The sequence below is a fragment of the Balaenoptera physalus genome (assembly GCF_965194825.1).
Source record: "Balaenoptera physalus genome assembly, chromosome: 3".
Taxonomy (NCBI): Eukaryota; Metazoa; Chordata; class Mammalia; order Artiodactyla; family Balaenopteridae; genus Balaenoptera; species Balaenoptera physalus.
The window spans coordinates 13,679,245-13,695,108 of NC_138890.1; the positions used below are offsets into that span (position 1 = coordinate 13,679,245).

Consider the following 15,864-nt stretch of genomic DNA (forward strand, 5'->3'; position numbering starts at 1 on the left):
GAACGGTCAATGTTTGATGGATACATGGCTGCATGGTAGAAGGAGAGATGGACGAGAGGTGCCTTCAGAGTGGGCGAGGAGAGGGAGAGTGACTCTGTGGGGGCTACACACCAGGCAGGGCCTAAAATAATGTGAACCTGAGGCTCCTCCCTCCCCCTCAACTGAGCTGGGGCAGGGGGAAGGCAGGATGGTGGCACACAGGCCCCCAGTACACCCTAGGAGAGGTGAGAGAGGGCTGACCCTGTTTCCTGGTGGTGGGAGGCAATTATTAATACCTCCTGTGTTCCTGAACCTCCTCCAGGCCCTCAGGCCCCTCCACAGCCCTGATACCCCACCAGGACCCTCTCTGTCTCCCCTAGGGTGCCCTTGGCCTTTGCCACCCCTCTCTCCCAACCACTTCTCTGTGCCAAGCTGGGGGATCCTCCCAGAGCAGTGAGCCTGGGACCCACCCTGGCTCTACCCTCGACAACTCCATTCTGCTCTTCCTTATACATTTTGCTGGGCACTTTGTTGGCACACAGCTGGCTTCAGAGGTGTACAAACCATGGGCCATGATCTCCCAGGCTTTGCAGGGATCAGATCAGTGTGGGCTCTTCTCAAGTCAGCAGAAACAGACTCAAAGCAATTTAGGCAAATACAGTAATTTTAGGGACTCATGAAACTGAAGAATTGAGATTTTCTAGTGTCAGGTACAGGTGGATCCAGGGCCCCAGGCAATGTTCTCAGGTCCCCTGGTCCATCTGCCGAGCTCACCAACCCCAGAAGGAAGATGGTACTTTTTGCACTTTTCCAGCAAAATCCTCAGGGAAGACCTCTCATTGGATCACATGCCCATCTCAAATCAATCACTGTGACCTGGGAGATGGGGGGCTCTGATTAGCCAGGCCAGGGTCCCACATCCACCCCTGGAGTTAGGGTGGCTTCTCCTTATGGCCTGAGCCTGGGGTGGGCATTTCTGCTCGAGGCAGAATTCAGTCCAGGCAGGCAGGTACACGAATGCCTGCCTCAGCCTGTAGAGAAGGTCCAGTCCAGCCTTCCTTGTTGAGATGGAGAAAGGTAGCACCAGGGAGGGTCAGTGCCAGACCCATGTCACACAGCATGTCAGAGGCAGGGCTGGGACCAAACTAGGCCGGGGTCTACTCTTCTCTGTGTGATCTCACACAAATAATGCCACCTCTCGGAGCCTCTCTTTTCCCATCTGCATTTGGGTGACATCTGCCTTATGGGGCTGTCTGAGGATGAAAGCTGACCCTTGTGAAGCCCCCAGCACAGATCTGGGCACACAGCAGGTGCATGATCAGGATTGTCATGGTGGCAGTTATTGGTCCGAGGGGCCATGGCCGTGTCCATGGCCAGTGGGGGCGGGTAAGAATCCAGAGGCAGCAAAGCCCCGTCTCAGGACATTCATGGCTGGCCCAGAGGCTCCAGGCAAGAGCAAGAGGAATGCACCGGCCACACTTACTTGGTCTTCTGTCCCTGCCAAGTCCCACAAGGCTGTGTCCAAGGGTCCAAGCTTTGGTCGGGCTGGGGGGCAAGAGGTGAGTCAAGGTGAGGTCTGAGAGACCCCTAGGGCTGCAGGGTGGCCCTGATGAGGTGGCATCTGAGGAAAATCCTGGGCGAGGCTGAGGGAAGAGGTGAAGCACTGGGAGTTAGAGGGTCTGGGTGTGAATCCTGGCATTTCCGGTCACGGGTGGTGACCCTGCCTCGCCTCTCTGAGACTCAGTTTCCTCTTCTGTAAAATGAGGCTGTGTGTAGAGCCCGGGGCCTGGAGAAGCAGGGGAGGCCAAGACTTGACCCTGTGAAGGTCACCTACAACCCTTGGCGGGGGCAGTCTGGGGAGAAGTGGGAGTGGAGGCTCTGAGGTGGGGAGTGGGGCGGCAGTTCTGGGGAGGGGCAGAGCAGGGTCTGTGGGTACAAAGGTGGGATCAGGAGGAGTCACAGAGCATTTTGTTCTGAGGGGGCGCAGCAGTAGCAGTAAAGGGACAGCAGATGACCCTGGATGCTCATGGCTTGCCTGGACGCTCCAGGCAGGAGCAGGAGAAACACACTGACTGTGGACGGGTGGAGAGGGCAGCAGCCTTGAGGCTTGAGGGTGGGAGGCACCAGGGCACAGGGGATAGGATGGAGGAGATGGTGGGGTGTGGGTCCAGGGCTGGTGGGCAACAATGGGGGGGGAAATGGGGTGGGTTGATGACCCCCTTGGCAGCCCCTCTTGCTCCAGGCCCTCCCAGATGTCCCCCAAGTGACCCCACAGTCTGTGGGATTCCTCACCACACCTATGCCCAGAGCTAAGCCCGTCACATAGCAAGTGCCCGATAAGAACTCTGACTGCACACCCATGAACTCTGCTGCCTCTTGGCTCTCGGGGCTGCTGCTCTAGGAGCTGTGGGGGCCCTGTCCCCTCCCACGCGTCCCTTGACCCTCTGAGAAGACCTCCACAGCACAGAGCACAATCGCAGCAAATGAGCAGGGGGCTGTGAGAGCTACACAAGCTGCGGGCTCAGTCAGTCCCTTGGGTACTGTGTCTGCCCTGCATGAGCACAGAATAACAAGACACTAGGCCTTTCTTGGTGCCACGCTCTCCTCAGATGGTCAACCACACCTCCCAGTACTGAAGCCCTCCTGCAGTCCTCTCCCATCTGGTCCTGGTCACGTGACTGGCCTTGACCAATGGGACAGCCATAACTGAAGTAAGGGAAGGCTGGATGAACACGTGCACACCGGGCACCCAACCACCAGGAGAAGCTTGGGCTGTCCTGCTGGAGAGGCCACATGGAGGACCAGACACCCGCCTCCCAACCAGCAGCAGACAGCACTGGTCAAGGGCCAGATGTGAGGCTACTTCTGACTATCTGGCCCCATCAAGCTCCCACAAGAGCCACAAGTAGCACCCAGGTGAGCCCAGCAAAACTGCCCGGCTGAGTCCAACCCAAACTGCACAACCGTAGCAGGCAAATGATTGGTGTCATAAGCCACTAAGTTTTGGGATAGTTTGTCATGCAGCAGTAGCTGACTGCTACAATACACATCACTGTATACAGCTGCGCCTAATGAAGCACTCTGACAGAAGGGAAAAGCAGAGACCAGAGTGGGGAGGGACTTGCTCAGGGTCACACAGCAGGTCAGCAGTAGAATGAAGATTCCAGAGCTGGGTGGATAACAGTCCTGCTGGGCTCTGCCTGAGACAATGTGTTTGGGTAAAGCAAGCAGCTGGCATGTGGAAGGGTATGGAAAATGGGGCTCCCCTCTGTCTTGGGGGGCAGGGGTCCTTGGGATCAGGACAGGGCCTGTGGCCTGGATAAGGGGCAGGAAGATGACAGAGAGAGCACAAGGGAGATGGGCTGACAACAGCCCTGAGCAGCAGAGGGCACAAGGTGCCCCTACCCTCTAGCCTCCCACGGATGAAACCATCCTACAAGCCCAGGGAGAAAACTCGAGTGGTTAGTCAAGTAGGTCTGTTCTTGGATGCCGAGAGCATGGGTTAGTTCAGAGCACGGAGCACAGAGAGGCTTACGGCCCCACTTGGCACTGACCTGAGTCAGAGGGGCCAAAGCACCTCCAAGTCTCTTCCGGGATCAGGCTGAGGAGGACGGGGGCGGCTCCTCGGGGCTGGAACAAAACATGTGCAGCGTCCATGAGGCTGAGGTCAGAGGCCATGAGGCCTGCTCGGCTAGGCTGGATTGTGCATTGGGGTCACACTCCAGTCCCCCAAGACCCCTGGCCTGAGCCTTCAGGGCATCCTCTGTAAAAATGGGACCAGCCACCCACTTCAGAGGTCATGCCTGGGTCTCACATAGGACTGGGAGCTTCAAACCCCCGGGGCTTGCTAAGAGACGCAATAGCAGGTGAGTAGCTACTACGCAAGTTGCTACTGGTGTCTTTCAGAGGCATGTTGCATTTTTGCAACAGCAGGCAGAAGCAGGGCTTTTGGAAGCAGCTGGGAAACTGAGTTAAAAGTAAAAGCTATGGTTTTTGAGGCCCTACTGTGTGTACGGCACTGTGCAAGGCTTGATGCAGTGAACTCCAGTCCCAATGGCTGTCACCCACCCGGGGCAGAGCAGCCAGAGCCAGATGGTTATCCAGTGTGAGTGAACCATCATGAACCCCTCTCATGCTACCCTCAGAGGGCAGGTTGCTGCACATCCCTTCTTACACATTTGCAAGGCTTTTTTGTTTTTTTGTTGCTGTTGTTGTTTGTTTTTTGTTTTTAAGGCTTTTTTGGTTTTGACAGTTCTTTTGTCTCAATTATCACAGGCAGCAACACAGTTTTTTTTCTTTCTAAGTGCCTGGTCAGGGACAGGCATGCCAAAACCCCACACTGCAGGAGCCACACATCTCAAGGTCGAGTGATGGCTTACAGCACGTGCGCATGTGTTTACATGCATGTTTATTAAGTTATAATGAAAACAAAAACAAAAAGAGCTACTTCTCCAAAAACTCTCTCCCCGGTATGTAAGAACTGTAAGTAGTTTTCATTTTTAGACCGTCTGGTCATTGGCTCAAAGCCTCTTTCAGCTCCGGGCGCCCTCCCAGCTGCCCTCGAGGCCCCTGCCCACCTCCCTGACCCAATCTCCCTTTCGCTCACCCACTGCAGCCACACCTGCCTCAGATGTTCCTCCAACACACCCAGCTCACCAGGCCCTGGGCCTCTGCCCTGCCACCGACGTGCATGGAGCACCGACCCCGGGTCATCTCTGTCTGCAGGTTGTTCAAGCCTCTGCTCACACCTCTGCCGCCTCCCCAGAGAGGCCCCCACAGCCCTTTTCCGCCTTCACATGTGTCTGAAATGTTCTTGTCTGTTCCATGTTTACCTGGTTGCTGTGTGTCTCCCCGTGAGGCCATGAGCACACCCGTCTTGGTCACTACCGTGTCCCCAGCACCCAGCCCAGGGCCAGGCACACAGCAGAGCTCAGGAGCTGGGTGCCGAGTGACTGAACTCTCCCACTACAGACGTCAAAGGATGAAAGGAAGTCACCGGCCACCGTGAGATGAAGAGGGGGAGTTGTCTAAGGAGCGAGAAGTGGCAGCTCCTGGCTGAGCAGCGAAGGTCCTTACAGCAAGGAGGCTGACAGCAGCAGGGGCAGGCGGTCCCGGGAACTACCTGTGGCCCTGGGCTGTGGCGTTCATGTGGTCTCGGATGCTGATGGCCTGTTTGAGGAGGCCCTCCACGCTGCGGAAGTAGACGCTGCTGTCAACAAGGTTCTTCACGGCGCTGAAATGGGAGGATGGACCCAGTCAGCGGCACCACGCTCTCTTCGCCCCCCAACCAGAGCTCAGCGGATGCCTGTGTGGGCCGGCACTCATCAGGCACCTGGAGGATTCCATGGGCCTCCCTGAGGGCTCACTGTGGGCTTAAAGTTTAGATTTCCCTATGCAACAGAGCACTGGATGGCAACATGCAACTTTCGCTTAACGGCTGCTAGACCATCTAATGCTTTGAAGGAGCTATAAGCATGCAAAAATGACCTCAAAAATATCTTGCTTTCCTCTTAGGGAACCTATTCCTGCCTCTGAAGGAAGCTTGTCAACTGGACTGTGAAAAGCTCTAGAGGTGAGTTTAGACTCATCGCCATTAGAGGGGCACTACTGCAAAGCTGTGCTAAGCTCTGGTGTTGAAGCCACATTGATGGATATCTAATGAATATGTCCTTTCCAACAGCACTACAGGAACAGATTCACCAAGCCACGCGGGGCCTTGCTAACACCAGAAAGTTGCCTGTGCAACGACACCTGCAGTAAAAATAAGAGGGTCGTTTTAAAGTCCTTCTGTTAAAGACAAAGAAATCACTCCCATTTATCATCAGTCAGGGACCTGCTTATGGCTATGAGATCTAAAGGCGGGAGCGTTGGCTGTCGCCTGCTCATCTGACACCACCAAATGTAGTCAGCTTTCCTAGTGCCCGTCCACCTTGATAAAAAGCTGTCTAACATAAGCTCACTACTGAATAGTTCACCCCAACCAATATACCATTTTATTATCTTTCAGTTTTACACCAACCGTTAACGCTGCATAAAGCATTTCGACAACTAAAAGGGCACTTTCGTGTCCGTAAAGGAAACAGTCTCTCAGCATTAGAGAAATTCACATCTCACTAAAGAGAAGTGCTCAGAGCTCGGAGTAGACTGGCCCCCTGCCTAGCCCAGGGCTGCTAAGCACTTGAAATGTGGTTCATGAGACTGAGGAGCTGAATCTTTCATTTTATTTCATTAAAATTTAAGTGTAAACAGCCACCTGGGATCCAGGCTCCTGCACTGGATAGCACGGCTAGAGGAACTGGGAGAAAGTACAGACTTTGATTTGTTCTTCCTTGAACCTGGACCTTTCTGAAGAACTCTTGGCTGTCTGGGAACTATTCAGCAGCTGCGAGAAAAACTCCCATTTCTTTTCTACTCTTCCTGGAGCTAAGGAGGGTGTCTGTGACCACCATCCTCAGGAAGATGCCATCTGTCTGGGTCACCCTCCCGTCCCAGCGGAAGGGCCAAGGCTGGTGAAGGCAGAACTCCCAGCGGCACGACTTCCTGTCAAGGAACCTTCAACCACACAACAGAAACAGGCAGGCAAACCGCACAGTGCCACGGACGAGAGCTGCTGGGGAGTATCCAGCCTCCACCGAAACAACCCACAGCCCGAGCCAGGGGCAAACAGCACTCCTAATTAAAGTCACCAACTCCTAAAGCAAACGGAACAAGCCAGGGCATGAAATACAGTCATGCGGAACAGAACCAACAGGAGCACAGGAGGCAAGGCTGGCAAAGCTGCAATAATGGGAAGAAACAACAACTACTGCTTTTTATTCTCAGGCACATCTTTCACTTGGGTTAAAAAATCTGGATATTTAGAGAAAGTTAAACAAACAAAAATAATAAATGGGATACCCACGGTCACAGAAGCTTTATTCATATAGCCAAAACATGGAAGCAACCCAAATGTCCATCAACAGATGAATGGATAAACAAAATGTGGTCCATCCATATGATGGAATATTATTCAGCCCTAAAAAAGGAAGGAAATTCTGACACATGCTACAACATGGATGAACCTTGAAGACATTACGGTAAGTGAAAGAAGATGGTCTCAGAAAGACAAATACCGTATGATTCCACTTATGTGAGGTCCCTAGAATAGTCAGATTCTTAGACAGAAAGCAGAATGGTGGGTGCCAGGAATGGGGGGTGGGGAATAGGGAGTTAGTGTTTAATGGGGACAGAGTTGTAGTTTTGCAAGATGAAAAGAATTCTGGAGATGGATGGTGGGGACAGTTGCACAGCATTATGAGTGTATTTAATACCACTGAACTGCACACTTAAAAATGGTTAAGATGATGAATTTGCATCTTACCACAATATAAAAAATTGGAAAGAAATAAAAATTTAAAAATAAACAGTCATATTCATGTTTTGGCCCTCCCCCACAGCTGCCATCCACCCCACCAGCCAGTCTGTGGTCCTGACTGTGGGTGGGGAACATTGGCCCCTTGAGGCACCTCCTGGAGTCCTTATCAGCCCCTCCTGTGACAGATGGGGAGGGGCTGAGGGCCGGGAAGAAGTCTGCCTGAGACCCACGGGCACCAGTAAAATAGCGAGAAGCACAGGTCTGGGCTGGAATTTTGCCCTGTGGCCAGGTGAGTCCAGATCCGCATGCCTCTACTCAGGTGGGTTCGGCAGGGCAAGGCTCACGGGCAGCTGGCTGAGATGCCCTTGAACACCCGGGGCATAACAGGGCAACCGTGGCAGTGCGGAGGCTGTGGCGCTCACCTGCAGGCGTACTCCACCGTGTAGATGGCTCCCTGGCTCTGCTCCTCCCACCGCTGCATGTCAGCCTGCGGGGGGTTGGGGGCTGTTAGCAGGGGTGGCTGCTACCTCCATCCTCCCAGCCCCCTGGGATGGAGCACCCGAACACCAATCATCAAGGCTGTAGAGAGCAGCCCCCTCCAGCCCCTGATCTTTCCTCCTGCAACTCCCACCCCTCATCAGTCTGGGCTTTCTGTGAACACACGGTGACTATGGCTCAGGGCCTTTGAGCAGGCTGTTCTCTCTGCCTGGCATATCCTTCCCTCATACAGCTGCCTCCTTCTCACCACACAGGTCACAACTACTGCAGACCCTGCTGTCCCCTTCTTCCAAATCTGCCCCAGATCTGTCCACCCAGCGCCAATCTGGGCTGGTGACCATGTGCCTCCTCGCTGGTGTCCCAGCCTTGACTCCTGCACCAACGGCTCCTGCTCCACAGAGTAGGCCCCAGCTCACGAGGTGCAGACCCTGGGAGAGGTCGGTGGCTGGGGCGGGGACGGCTCACCTTATGCTGGGCCAGCTCGGGCAGAGAGCGGCGCACGTGCTCCTGCAGCCGGTACAGGGCCACGGATGGCTCGTTGGCCAGGACGTAGACACTCTCAGTGAACTTGTCTGTTACTGGGTCCAGGATCGACAGTCGGCAAAGTGGGATGGGAGGGCAGGGTGGACAGGGGGTCAAGGAGACAAAGCATCAGACTCCTGGTTGCTCAACCTGCGAGTCCAGCCAGAGTAGAGAGGAGTATCCAGTGTCCCTCCCAGTGGCTGCGTCACCTGTGGCCCCGGTGATGGGTTGCAGGAGATGGTCACAGCAGGGCCGAACAACTCCATCTGGGAGTCACGGAAGGGCCTTAATCTTTTTTTTTTTTTTTAATAAATGTATGTATGTATGTATGTATGTATGTATGTATGTATTTATGGCTGCATTGGGTCTTTGTTGCTGCACGTGGGCTTTCTCTAGTTGTGGCGAGCAGGGGCTACTCTTCGTTGCTGTGCGCGGGCTTCTCATTGTGGTGGCTTCTCTTGTTGTGCAGCACGGTCTCTAGGTGCGCAGGCTTCAGTAGTTGTGGCACATGGGCTCAGTAGTTGTGGCTCGCGGGCTCTAGAGCGCAGGGCCTCAATCTTGATGACTGTGCCCAGTGAATTCATGATCTTTCCCTTCCCAAACCCACTTACAGTGGACACTGCTGCCACCCGCTCGGATCTACTCACATTCCTTTTACCCCAGTGACAAAATCCAAGATTCTTCTTCGGATGTCCATTGGCTACCGGACCCAAAAGTGCCTGGAATTTTACATGGGTGGATGGCTCTCAGCCATGACTGAACACCGAGGGGTACGAAAGCCCATGTCCTGCGCTGAGTGTTGGAACAACTCAGAGGTGTGACCCATCCCCGTGAGCTCCCCTGTGGGAACAGACTGTGGCTTCTTTCTGCAGGATTTTACCTGAGGTCACTCCTTGCTCAGCTTCCTCCCCGGCCCTGTCCTGTTTCCCCCTCTCCTCTGTGGGGTTCTCTTGGTAAGCTGACTACACACAAATCCTCATCCCAGGGTCTGCTTCAACAAACAGCAGCCAACTGGTTGTCCCTGCCCTTCCTACCCCATCAATGAGCAGACCCTGCTTGTTCTGTCGCAAAACAAAGCCCAGAACTCACCCATTCTTAACACTGTACTGCCCTCACTGGTCCAGACATAGCTGTCTCCCACCTGGATGCCAAACTCAGCTGCTCCCTGGTCTCCCCGCTCCCACTCCTGCCAACAATCCAATCCCCACAAAACAGATGGCATGAGCTCCTAATGAACATATCAGATATGTCTTTCCCTTGGTTGAAACACTCTCATCAGCCAGAAATTAAATCTTCCTTCCTTAACATGGCCCTTAAGGCCCTGTATGTTCTACCTGCTGTTACCCCCCTCTGCCCTCCTCGGCCACCGCTCCAGGCACAATGGCCTCCTAGCTGGTCCCTGGATACTCTCAGCACTGTCGAAAAGAACTTTCTGCGATGATGGAAAGTTTCTATAATCTATACTGCCCAATATGGTAGCCACTAGTCACATATGACTACTGAGCACTTGAAATGTGACTGATGTGACTCAGAAACTGAATTTTAAATTTTATCTAATTTTAATTAATTTAAATATGCATAAGTACTGTGACCAGTAGCTACTGTATTGCAGCACAGCTCTGAACACTTTGCCACCTCAGGGCCTTCATACCTGTTGATCCCACCACTGACACTGCCTCCCTCCCCCCGCAACCCTCATTTCTCTTAATCCCTCATGTCTCAGCTCAAATGTCACCTCCTGGGCAAGGCCTTCCTTAATCACCAAGCTTAATCAGATGTCCCTTCAACTTCACTCTCAGCCTCAGCATTTTGTTCATTTCCCTTATACTTAAAATCTCACTCTATTTTTTTCTTAAATTTTATATTGGAGTATAGTTGATTTACAATGTTGTGTTAGTTTCAGGTGTAAAAATTCTCATTCTTTATTAGGTTACATGTTTACCTAAAACTTGATTTGTGAGGGCGTGGGCTTCTCTGAGCCTGTTTCCTCATATGCAAAAATGGAATGATAAAGGTACCCACCTCAAGGTTTGTTACAGAGATGGACCCCATGCTATTGCGCAGGACAGTGTAGTTGGTGAGGGAGAGAACCCACGTGTGTCTGGAAGTCAAGGGAGGATGTATATGAGTCTGTCCAGTTTGGGTTTGTCCAGCTCACCACGGTGTCCTGACTCAGGCAGAGCCCAGCCTGCCACCTCCAAACTATGTGTCCTCTTACCTTCTTAGGCCTCCTTGTTTTGAAAATGAGCACAGTAGCTTACACCTCACAGTGCTATTATGAAGGATATGGAATTACATGCACTTGTGACTTCTAAATAATTAACTAGTGGGAGTTGCCTGGTGGCCTAGTGGTTAGGATTCCGGGCTTTCACTGCTGTGGCCCGGGTTCAATCCCTGGTGGGGGAACTGAGATTTCGCAAACCGGGTAGCGCAGCCAAAAAAAACCAAACAAACCATAAACAAATAAATTTGTAAAAAAAAAAAAGAAAAAATTAACTAGTAATAACATATATAATAAAGTAACAAAGACATTTATACTTTAAAAATAACTTGTGGCATTTTGTAATTTGCAACTATGTGATTTACATATATTTGATAAGTCGATGTAAATGTATGCAAATGCGTAAATACAAAGGAAACAATACGCACAGCAACTGCCACGCCCCAAGCGTTCTTCCAATGCTTTACAGATATGAGACTACTGGGGGCTTCTCTGGTGGTGCAGTGGTTAAGAATCCGCCTGCCAATGCAGGGGACAAGGGTTCCAGCCCTGGTCCGGGAAGATCTCACATGCCGCGGAGCAACTAAGCACGGGTGCTACAACTACTGAGCCTGCGCTCTAGAGCCCGTGAGCCACAACTACTGAGCCTGTGTGCCACAACTACTGAAGCCCGCGCGACTAGAGCCCGTGCTCTGCAACGAGAAGCCACCGCAGTGAGAAGCCTCCGCACTGCAAGTAAGAGTAGCCCCCACTCACCGCAACTAGAGAAAGCCCGCACAGCAACCAAGACACAACACAGACAAAAATAAATTAATTAAAAAAAAATATTTATCAAGTTACTGAATTATCACAACAATTTTATGGGGGGAGGGAGGGAGACTATTATACTCCCCATTCTACAGATGACAAAACCGAGGCACAGAGACTTTCTAAAGGTTTCAAAACTAGTCAGCGGCCGAGCCGCGATTTCGTGGCAGTTCAATCACAGGTCCCAAATGCTCCCTCCGCGCCTTGGCCCCCTCCCGCCCCCAGTCAGGTCGCCCTTCTGCGAGTTCCTGACCCCTCCGCCCCGCCCGGGGCCCCACACCACCTTTCTTCCCCTTGAGCTGCATCTCCGGTTCCTCCATAGTGGCTGCGGCCCTATTCCGAGGACAGGAACCGGAAGTCTGGTGGTGGAAACAGCTGCCTAAACCATCCCTGGGAAACTGGGGCACCGCATTTCTCCAGTTCCGATACTCATTGGCCTGCCCGCCTCGATCTTTAGTCTACCCAGACAGGAGAAGGGCCGTGAGTTAGAGACTGGGGAAAGAGGCAATCGGCAGGTGGGTGAAGAGGGGCCGGAAACCCCTTGAAGCTCCAGGAGGGACGCTCAGGCGGGGGAGTGGGAAGGGCGCCCTCCTTTACCGAACCCCTTTTCCGGGGGCAAATTGGGGGAATACTCCACACACTGCCCACTTCGGGCCGTATAAACTCCCTTCTTGTACCCCTCTGCTGCCACCAAATCCCTGCACATACTCCTGAGCCCCCAGGACCGCACAGGAGACATTGTTATGGACGGGGACGCCGTCTGTCCGAAGGTGGAGCCGATTGGCTCAGTCTGGGAAAAACCTGTGGGTGGTGTTGAGGGTGAGGGAGGACAAGGTCAGTGAACTCTTGAGAGCCCTCTGAGGCCCCGCCCATCCCTCCCGTTCCTACTAGGCTCCCTCCCGAGCGGCGGGTACGAGAACGCGCAGGCGCAATTGCATAGCTCTTGCCCCAGCGGAAGCCACGCCCCTCCCCCAAGCCTTAAAGGGCCAGAAACAGCTCCTACAGCTCCAGCCCTTCCGCACTTTCGGGGGGCGGGGGCGCGCAGGCGCAGTGGAGGCACTCTGCGGTGTGGGTAGCGGTCGCGTATCAAGTTGCTCTCTGTCCCGGCAGAAGAAGCCAGGGTGCAGAGCGTCCAGGCTCCATTTTGCTACCCATTACATCAATTGGAAGAGAAAAGTTTGTGAGTTGGGCCCCCAAGTTTGGGGGGACCCGGGCTTGCGGCGTGGAGTGACAGAGGAGGCTCGTTGGAGGTGAGTGGACCTCCTGGATTGACTTGGGAGGGGCGGGTGGGATGCAACCAATCACATCTTTGTTGAGCCCTAACTCATTCTAGGGATTCCCTCCCTCCAGAAAAAAAAAAACTCAGCGGACGTTTAAGATCTGCCCGTGTATCAGGCCTCCTGCTTAGATATTTACAGACATGATTTTTTTTAGTCCTCCTTTCCCCCATTTTATTAATGAAGACACTGAGGCTTAGAGAAATTAAGTAATGTGCCCAAGTTTTCACAGCCTATAAGTGGAGGGATTCAAACCCAGATGGCTGACCCCAGAGCCAGGGCTTTTAAGCAATGCATATTGTATGTGCTCTGGTGTTGGGGAGGAGTGGGCCTGAGAAGCAGTTGGACTCTGGTGTTAATTTCCTGGCTGAGTCTTAGTTTACCCACCCTCACTGTGTGAGGCCAGGTATGCAGTCAGTGCCTACTTAATGAGTTCTCAATAATTATTGCCATCTCTCCCTGTTTGGCCTTTCCACCAGCTTCCCCATGGAGCCCACCCAGCCTGCAGAGGATCTCAGCCTGACCCAGCAGCCTTCTACCCCAGAATTTGGGGACCCCGAAGACCCCAGGGGTGAGGCCCCTGACGGCTCAGACACTGTGGTCCTCAGTCTCTTCCCTTGCACCCCGGAGCCTGGGAATCCTGAACCAGATGCTGGTACCTCCTCACCTCAAGGTAGGATACTTACCCTGGACTCCTGCTTCTGGGATGCAAAAATGGTGGAATGTCAGGCCCAAGATGGGACTTCTATCTTTGTGTCCTTGAATGTGTCTTCCATCTCCACCCTGTGAGGGGTTGCTTATTATTATTTTTTAAAATTGTGGTAAAATTCACGTAACATAAAAGTTACCATTTTAACCAGAATTGCTTACAATTCAGTGGCAGTTAAGTACATTCACAATGGTGTATAACTTCCACCTCTATGTAGTTCTAGAATATTTCCATCCCCCCCAGAGGAAACCCCAGACCCATTAGCAGTCACTCCCCATTCCCCTCCTCCAGCCCTTGGGAAGCAAAAATCTGCTTTCTGTTTCTATGGATTTGCCTGTTCCGGACATTTCATATAAATGGGTTCATACAACATGTGGCCCTTCCCGTTCTGGCTCCTTTCACTCAGCAAGATGTTTTCAAGGTTCATCCACATTGTATGGTGTGTCAGTGCTTCATCTCTATTATAGCTGAATGATATTCCACAGTATGGCTGGACCACATTTAGTTTATTCATTTATGCATTGATGGACATTTGGGCTGTTCCCCTTTTAGTGACTGAATAGTGCTGTTGTGAACATGCGTGTACAAGTTTTTCTCTGAACACATGATTTCAACTCTTTGGGGTAGATACCTAGGAGTGGAATTGCTGGGTCAGATGATAATTCTGTTTGACTTATCAAGGACCCAAGGGTTTCTTTTGACTGGAATCCTTGAACATGTCTAACTCAGTCGCCCTGAGGCCTTTGTCCCTACCATTCCCTGTGTGAAATGCTCTTCCCACACTTCTCTCCAGGTTTCTTCAACTGGCCAAGCTCTCAGTTGGTGTTACCTCCTTGGAGTGACCCTCCCTGACCATTTGCTTTAAAAGGGACTCACTCTCTGCCCTCCGTTCTTTCCACCCCCTCCCACCTACTTTTCATTTCTCCTGAACACGTATTTCAACTTAAGCTCTCATTCTATTTCTCCATTTCTGTCTGACTCCCCAACTTGTCCATGGGCCCCTTGAGGGCAGGGACTGTCTCATTTGTGCAGAACCTTGCCAGTTGCGGAGGAGAAATCCACACCCTGGGTATCTGGGAGGATGGAGTGAGTGAATAGTGGAGCCAGGCACTGTCTCTGGTAGTTCCAAGCCCCCAGGGTCTGGTCTGAAGCCCAAGACATACTGGGGAATGAGGGGAAACTGAGGCCCTTTCTCTCTCTCCCAGCAGGCAGCTCCCTAAAGCACTCCACGACCCTCACCAACCGGCAGCGGGGGAATGAGGTATCAGCCCTGCCGGCCACCTTGGACTGTGAGTGGGACCCCGGTCCCCAAGGGGGAGAGAAGTAGCGGGCTGGCAGGGGCTAAGAGGAGCAACTTTGGACAAGGAATAAACTGGGGCATGGAGCTCAGATGGGACAGGTGAGGACTCTTACCTCTCTCTGCCCCCCAGCCCTGTCCATCCACCAGCTCGCGGCCCAGGGGGAGCTGAGCCAACTGAAGGAGCATCTGAGGAAAGGTGTGTGCCCACGCTCGTGTGCCGGTGTGACCGTGCCTGTGTGACCTCACATGCTGGTGTGTGCATGTGGCTGCTGACATGACCTGAGTCTCTACATGTGTACCTATGTCTGTACATGTGTCTGAGCATGTCCGTGTGTGCATCCACATGTGTGCTTCCCCGCCCCACATCTGACCCCAGCTGCCTGCCCCGCCCCCAATTCCGCAGCACTGGGGAGAGTGGGCAGGGGTGCATCCCAGTGGTACCACCCCCCTCCTGCCAGGAGACAACCTCATCAACAAGCCGGACGAGCGAGGCTTCACCCCCCTCATCTGGGCCTCCGCCTTTGGAGAGATCGAGACCGTCCGCTTCTTGCTTGAGTGGGTGCGTCCCAGCCCGGCTGGGGGCTTCATGGGGACTCGAGGGCGGGCCAGGGTCTCAGCTGAGTCTGCTGGTGCTGTGTCTGTAAGATGGAGCTAACATGGGGACCCCAAGATTGCAGGGGATGCACCCACCCCTCCTTTTGCCCCCCCTTCTGTCACTGTCCCCCTCTGTTCCCCCCAGGGTGCCGACCCCCACATCCTGGCTAAGGAGCGGGAGAGCGCCCTGTCACTGGCCAGCACGGGTGGCTACACAGACATTGTGGGGCTGCTGCTGGAGCGCGACGTGGACATCAACATCTATGACTGGGTAAGGCGCCACCCACTGGCCCTGGGCACCTCACAGGGTACCAGGCTGGCTCTGGGTGCTAAGAACGCAAGACAGACCCATCCCCAAGCCTAATAGAGCTCCCAGTTTTTTTGGGGGGGCGGGGTTAGCTGACACATAAACAGCTCAGGTATAGTGAATAACACTATGTTGGCAGATACACAGACAGCTAGCTGCAAGAGCCCAGAGGCTGCCTGTAGAGCCAAGGGAAGTCAGGATGGGCTTCCTGGAAGAAGGGGCATCTAAGCTGAAACCCAAAGGAGAAGCTAGATGGGCCAAGTGACAAGCAGAAGGAGGAACCATATTAAATTGGT

At 53.2% G+C, this 15,864-nt stretch overlaps 3 protein-coding genes across 10 annotated transcripts in view; 1 reads left to right on the top strand and 2 right to left on the bottom strand.

Moving 5' to 3' along the window:
• The window catches only part of LOC309658076 (myocyte-specific enhancer factor 2B-like), a 23,167-nt gene extending 21,587 nt beyond the window's left edge, over nt 1-1,580 (bottom strand). For both annotated transcript variants that reach the window (XM_082456248.1, XM_082456247.1), the window contains exon 1: nt 1,463-1,580. The gene's annotated coding sequence lies outside the window, so the exon portion shown is untranslated. The remainder of the gene's footprint in view (nt 1-1,462) is intronic.
• BORCS8 (BLOC-1 related complex subunit 8) overlaps nt 1-11,789 on the bottom strand; it is a 27,903-nt gene extending 16,114 nt beyond the window's left edge. The window contains exons 1-6 of one of the 4 annotated variants that reach the window (XR_014262024.1): nt 11,665-11,782; nt 8,297-8,409; nt 7,756-7,820; nt 5,102-5,212; nt 3,534-3,609; nt 1,463-1,622 (exon numbers count right to left, since the gene is read on the bottom strand). Coding sequence is in view for 2 of the 4 variants with exons in the window: in XM_082456265.1 (XP_082312391.1) it covers nt 3,576-3,609; nt 5,102-5,212; nt 7,756-7,820; nt 8,297-8,409; nt 11,665-11,701 (360 nt within the window). In the remaining 2 variants the exon portion in view is untranslated. Of the gene's footprint in view, nt 1-625; nt 1,623-3,533; nt 3,610-5,101; nt 5,213-7,755; nt 7,821-8,296; nt 8,410-11,664 lie in introns of those variants that run through there. The other 3 variants (XM_082456265.1, XM_082456264.1, XR_014262023.1) reach the window with 3 other exon arrangements.
• RFXANK (regulatory factor X associated ankyrin containing protein) overlaps nt 11,756-15,864 on the top strand; it is a 5,595-nt gene continuing 1,486 nt past the window's right edge. The window contains exons 1-7 of one of the 4 annotated variants that reach the window (XM_082456257.1): nt 11,756-11,896; nt 12,492-12,631; nt 13,138-13,331; nt 14,573-14,656; nt 14,798-14,863; nt 15,126-15,226; nt 15,407-15,532. In XM_082456257.1, the coding sequence (XP_082312383.1) occupies nt 13,145-13,331; nt 14,573-14,656; nt 14,798-14,863; nt 15,126-15,226; nt 15,407-15,532 (564 nt within the window). In that variant the 5' untranslated portion in view covers nt 11,756-11,896; nt 12,492-12,631; nt 13,138-13,144. Of the gene's footprint in view, nt 11,897-12,343; nt 12,632-13,137; nt 13,332-14,572; nt 14,657-14,797; nt 14,864-15,125; nt 15,227-15,406; nt 15,533-15,864 lie in introns of those variants that run through there. The other 3 variants (XM_082456260.1, XM_082456259.1, XM_082456258.1) reach the window with 3 other exon arrangements.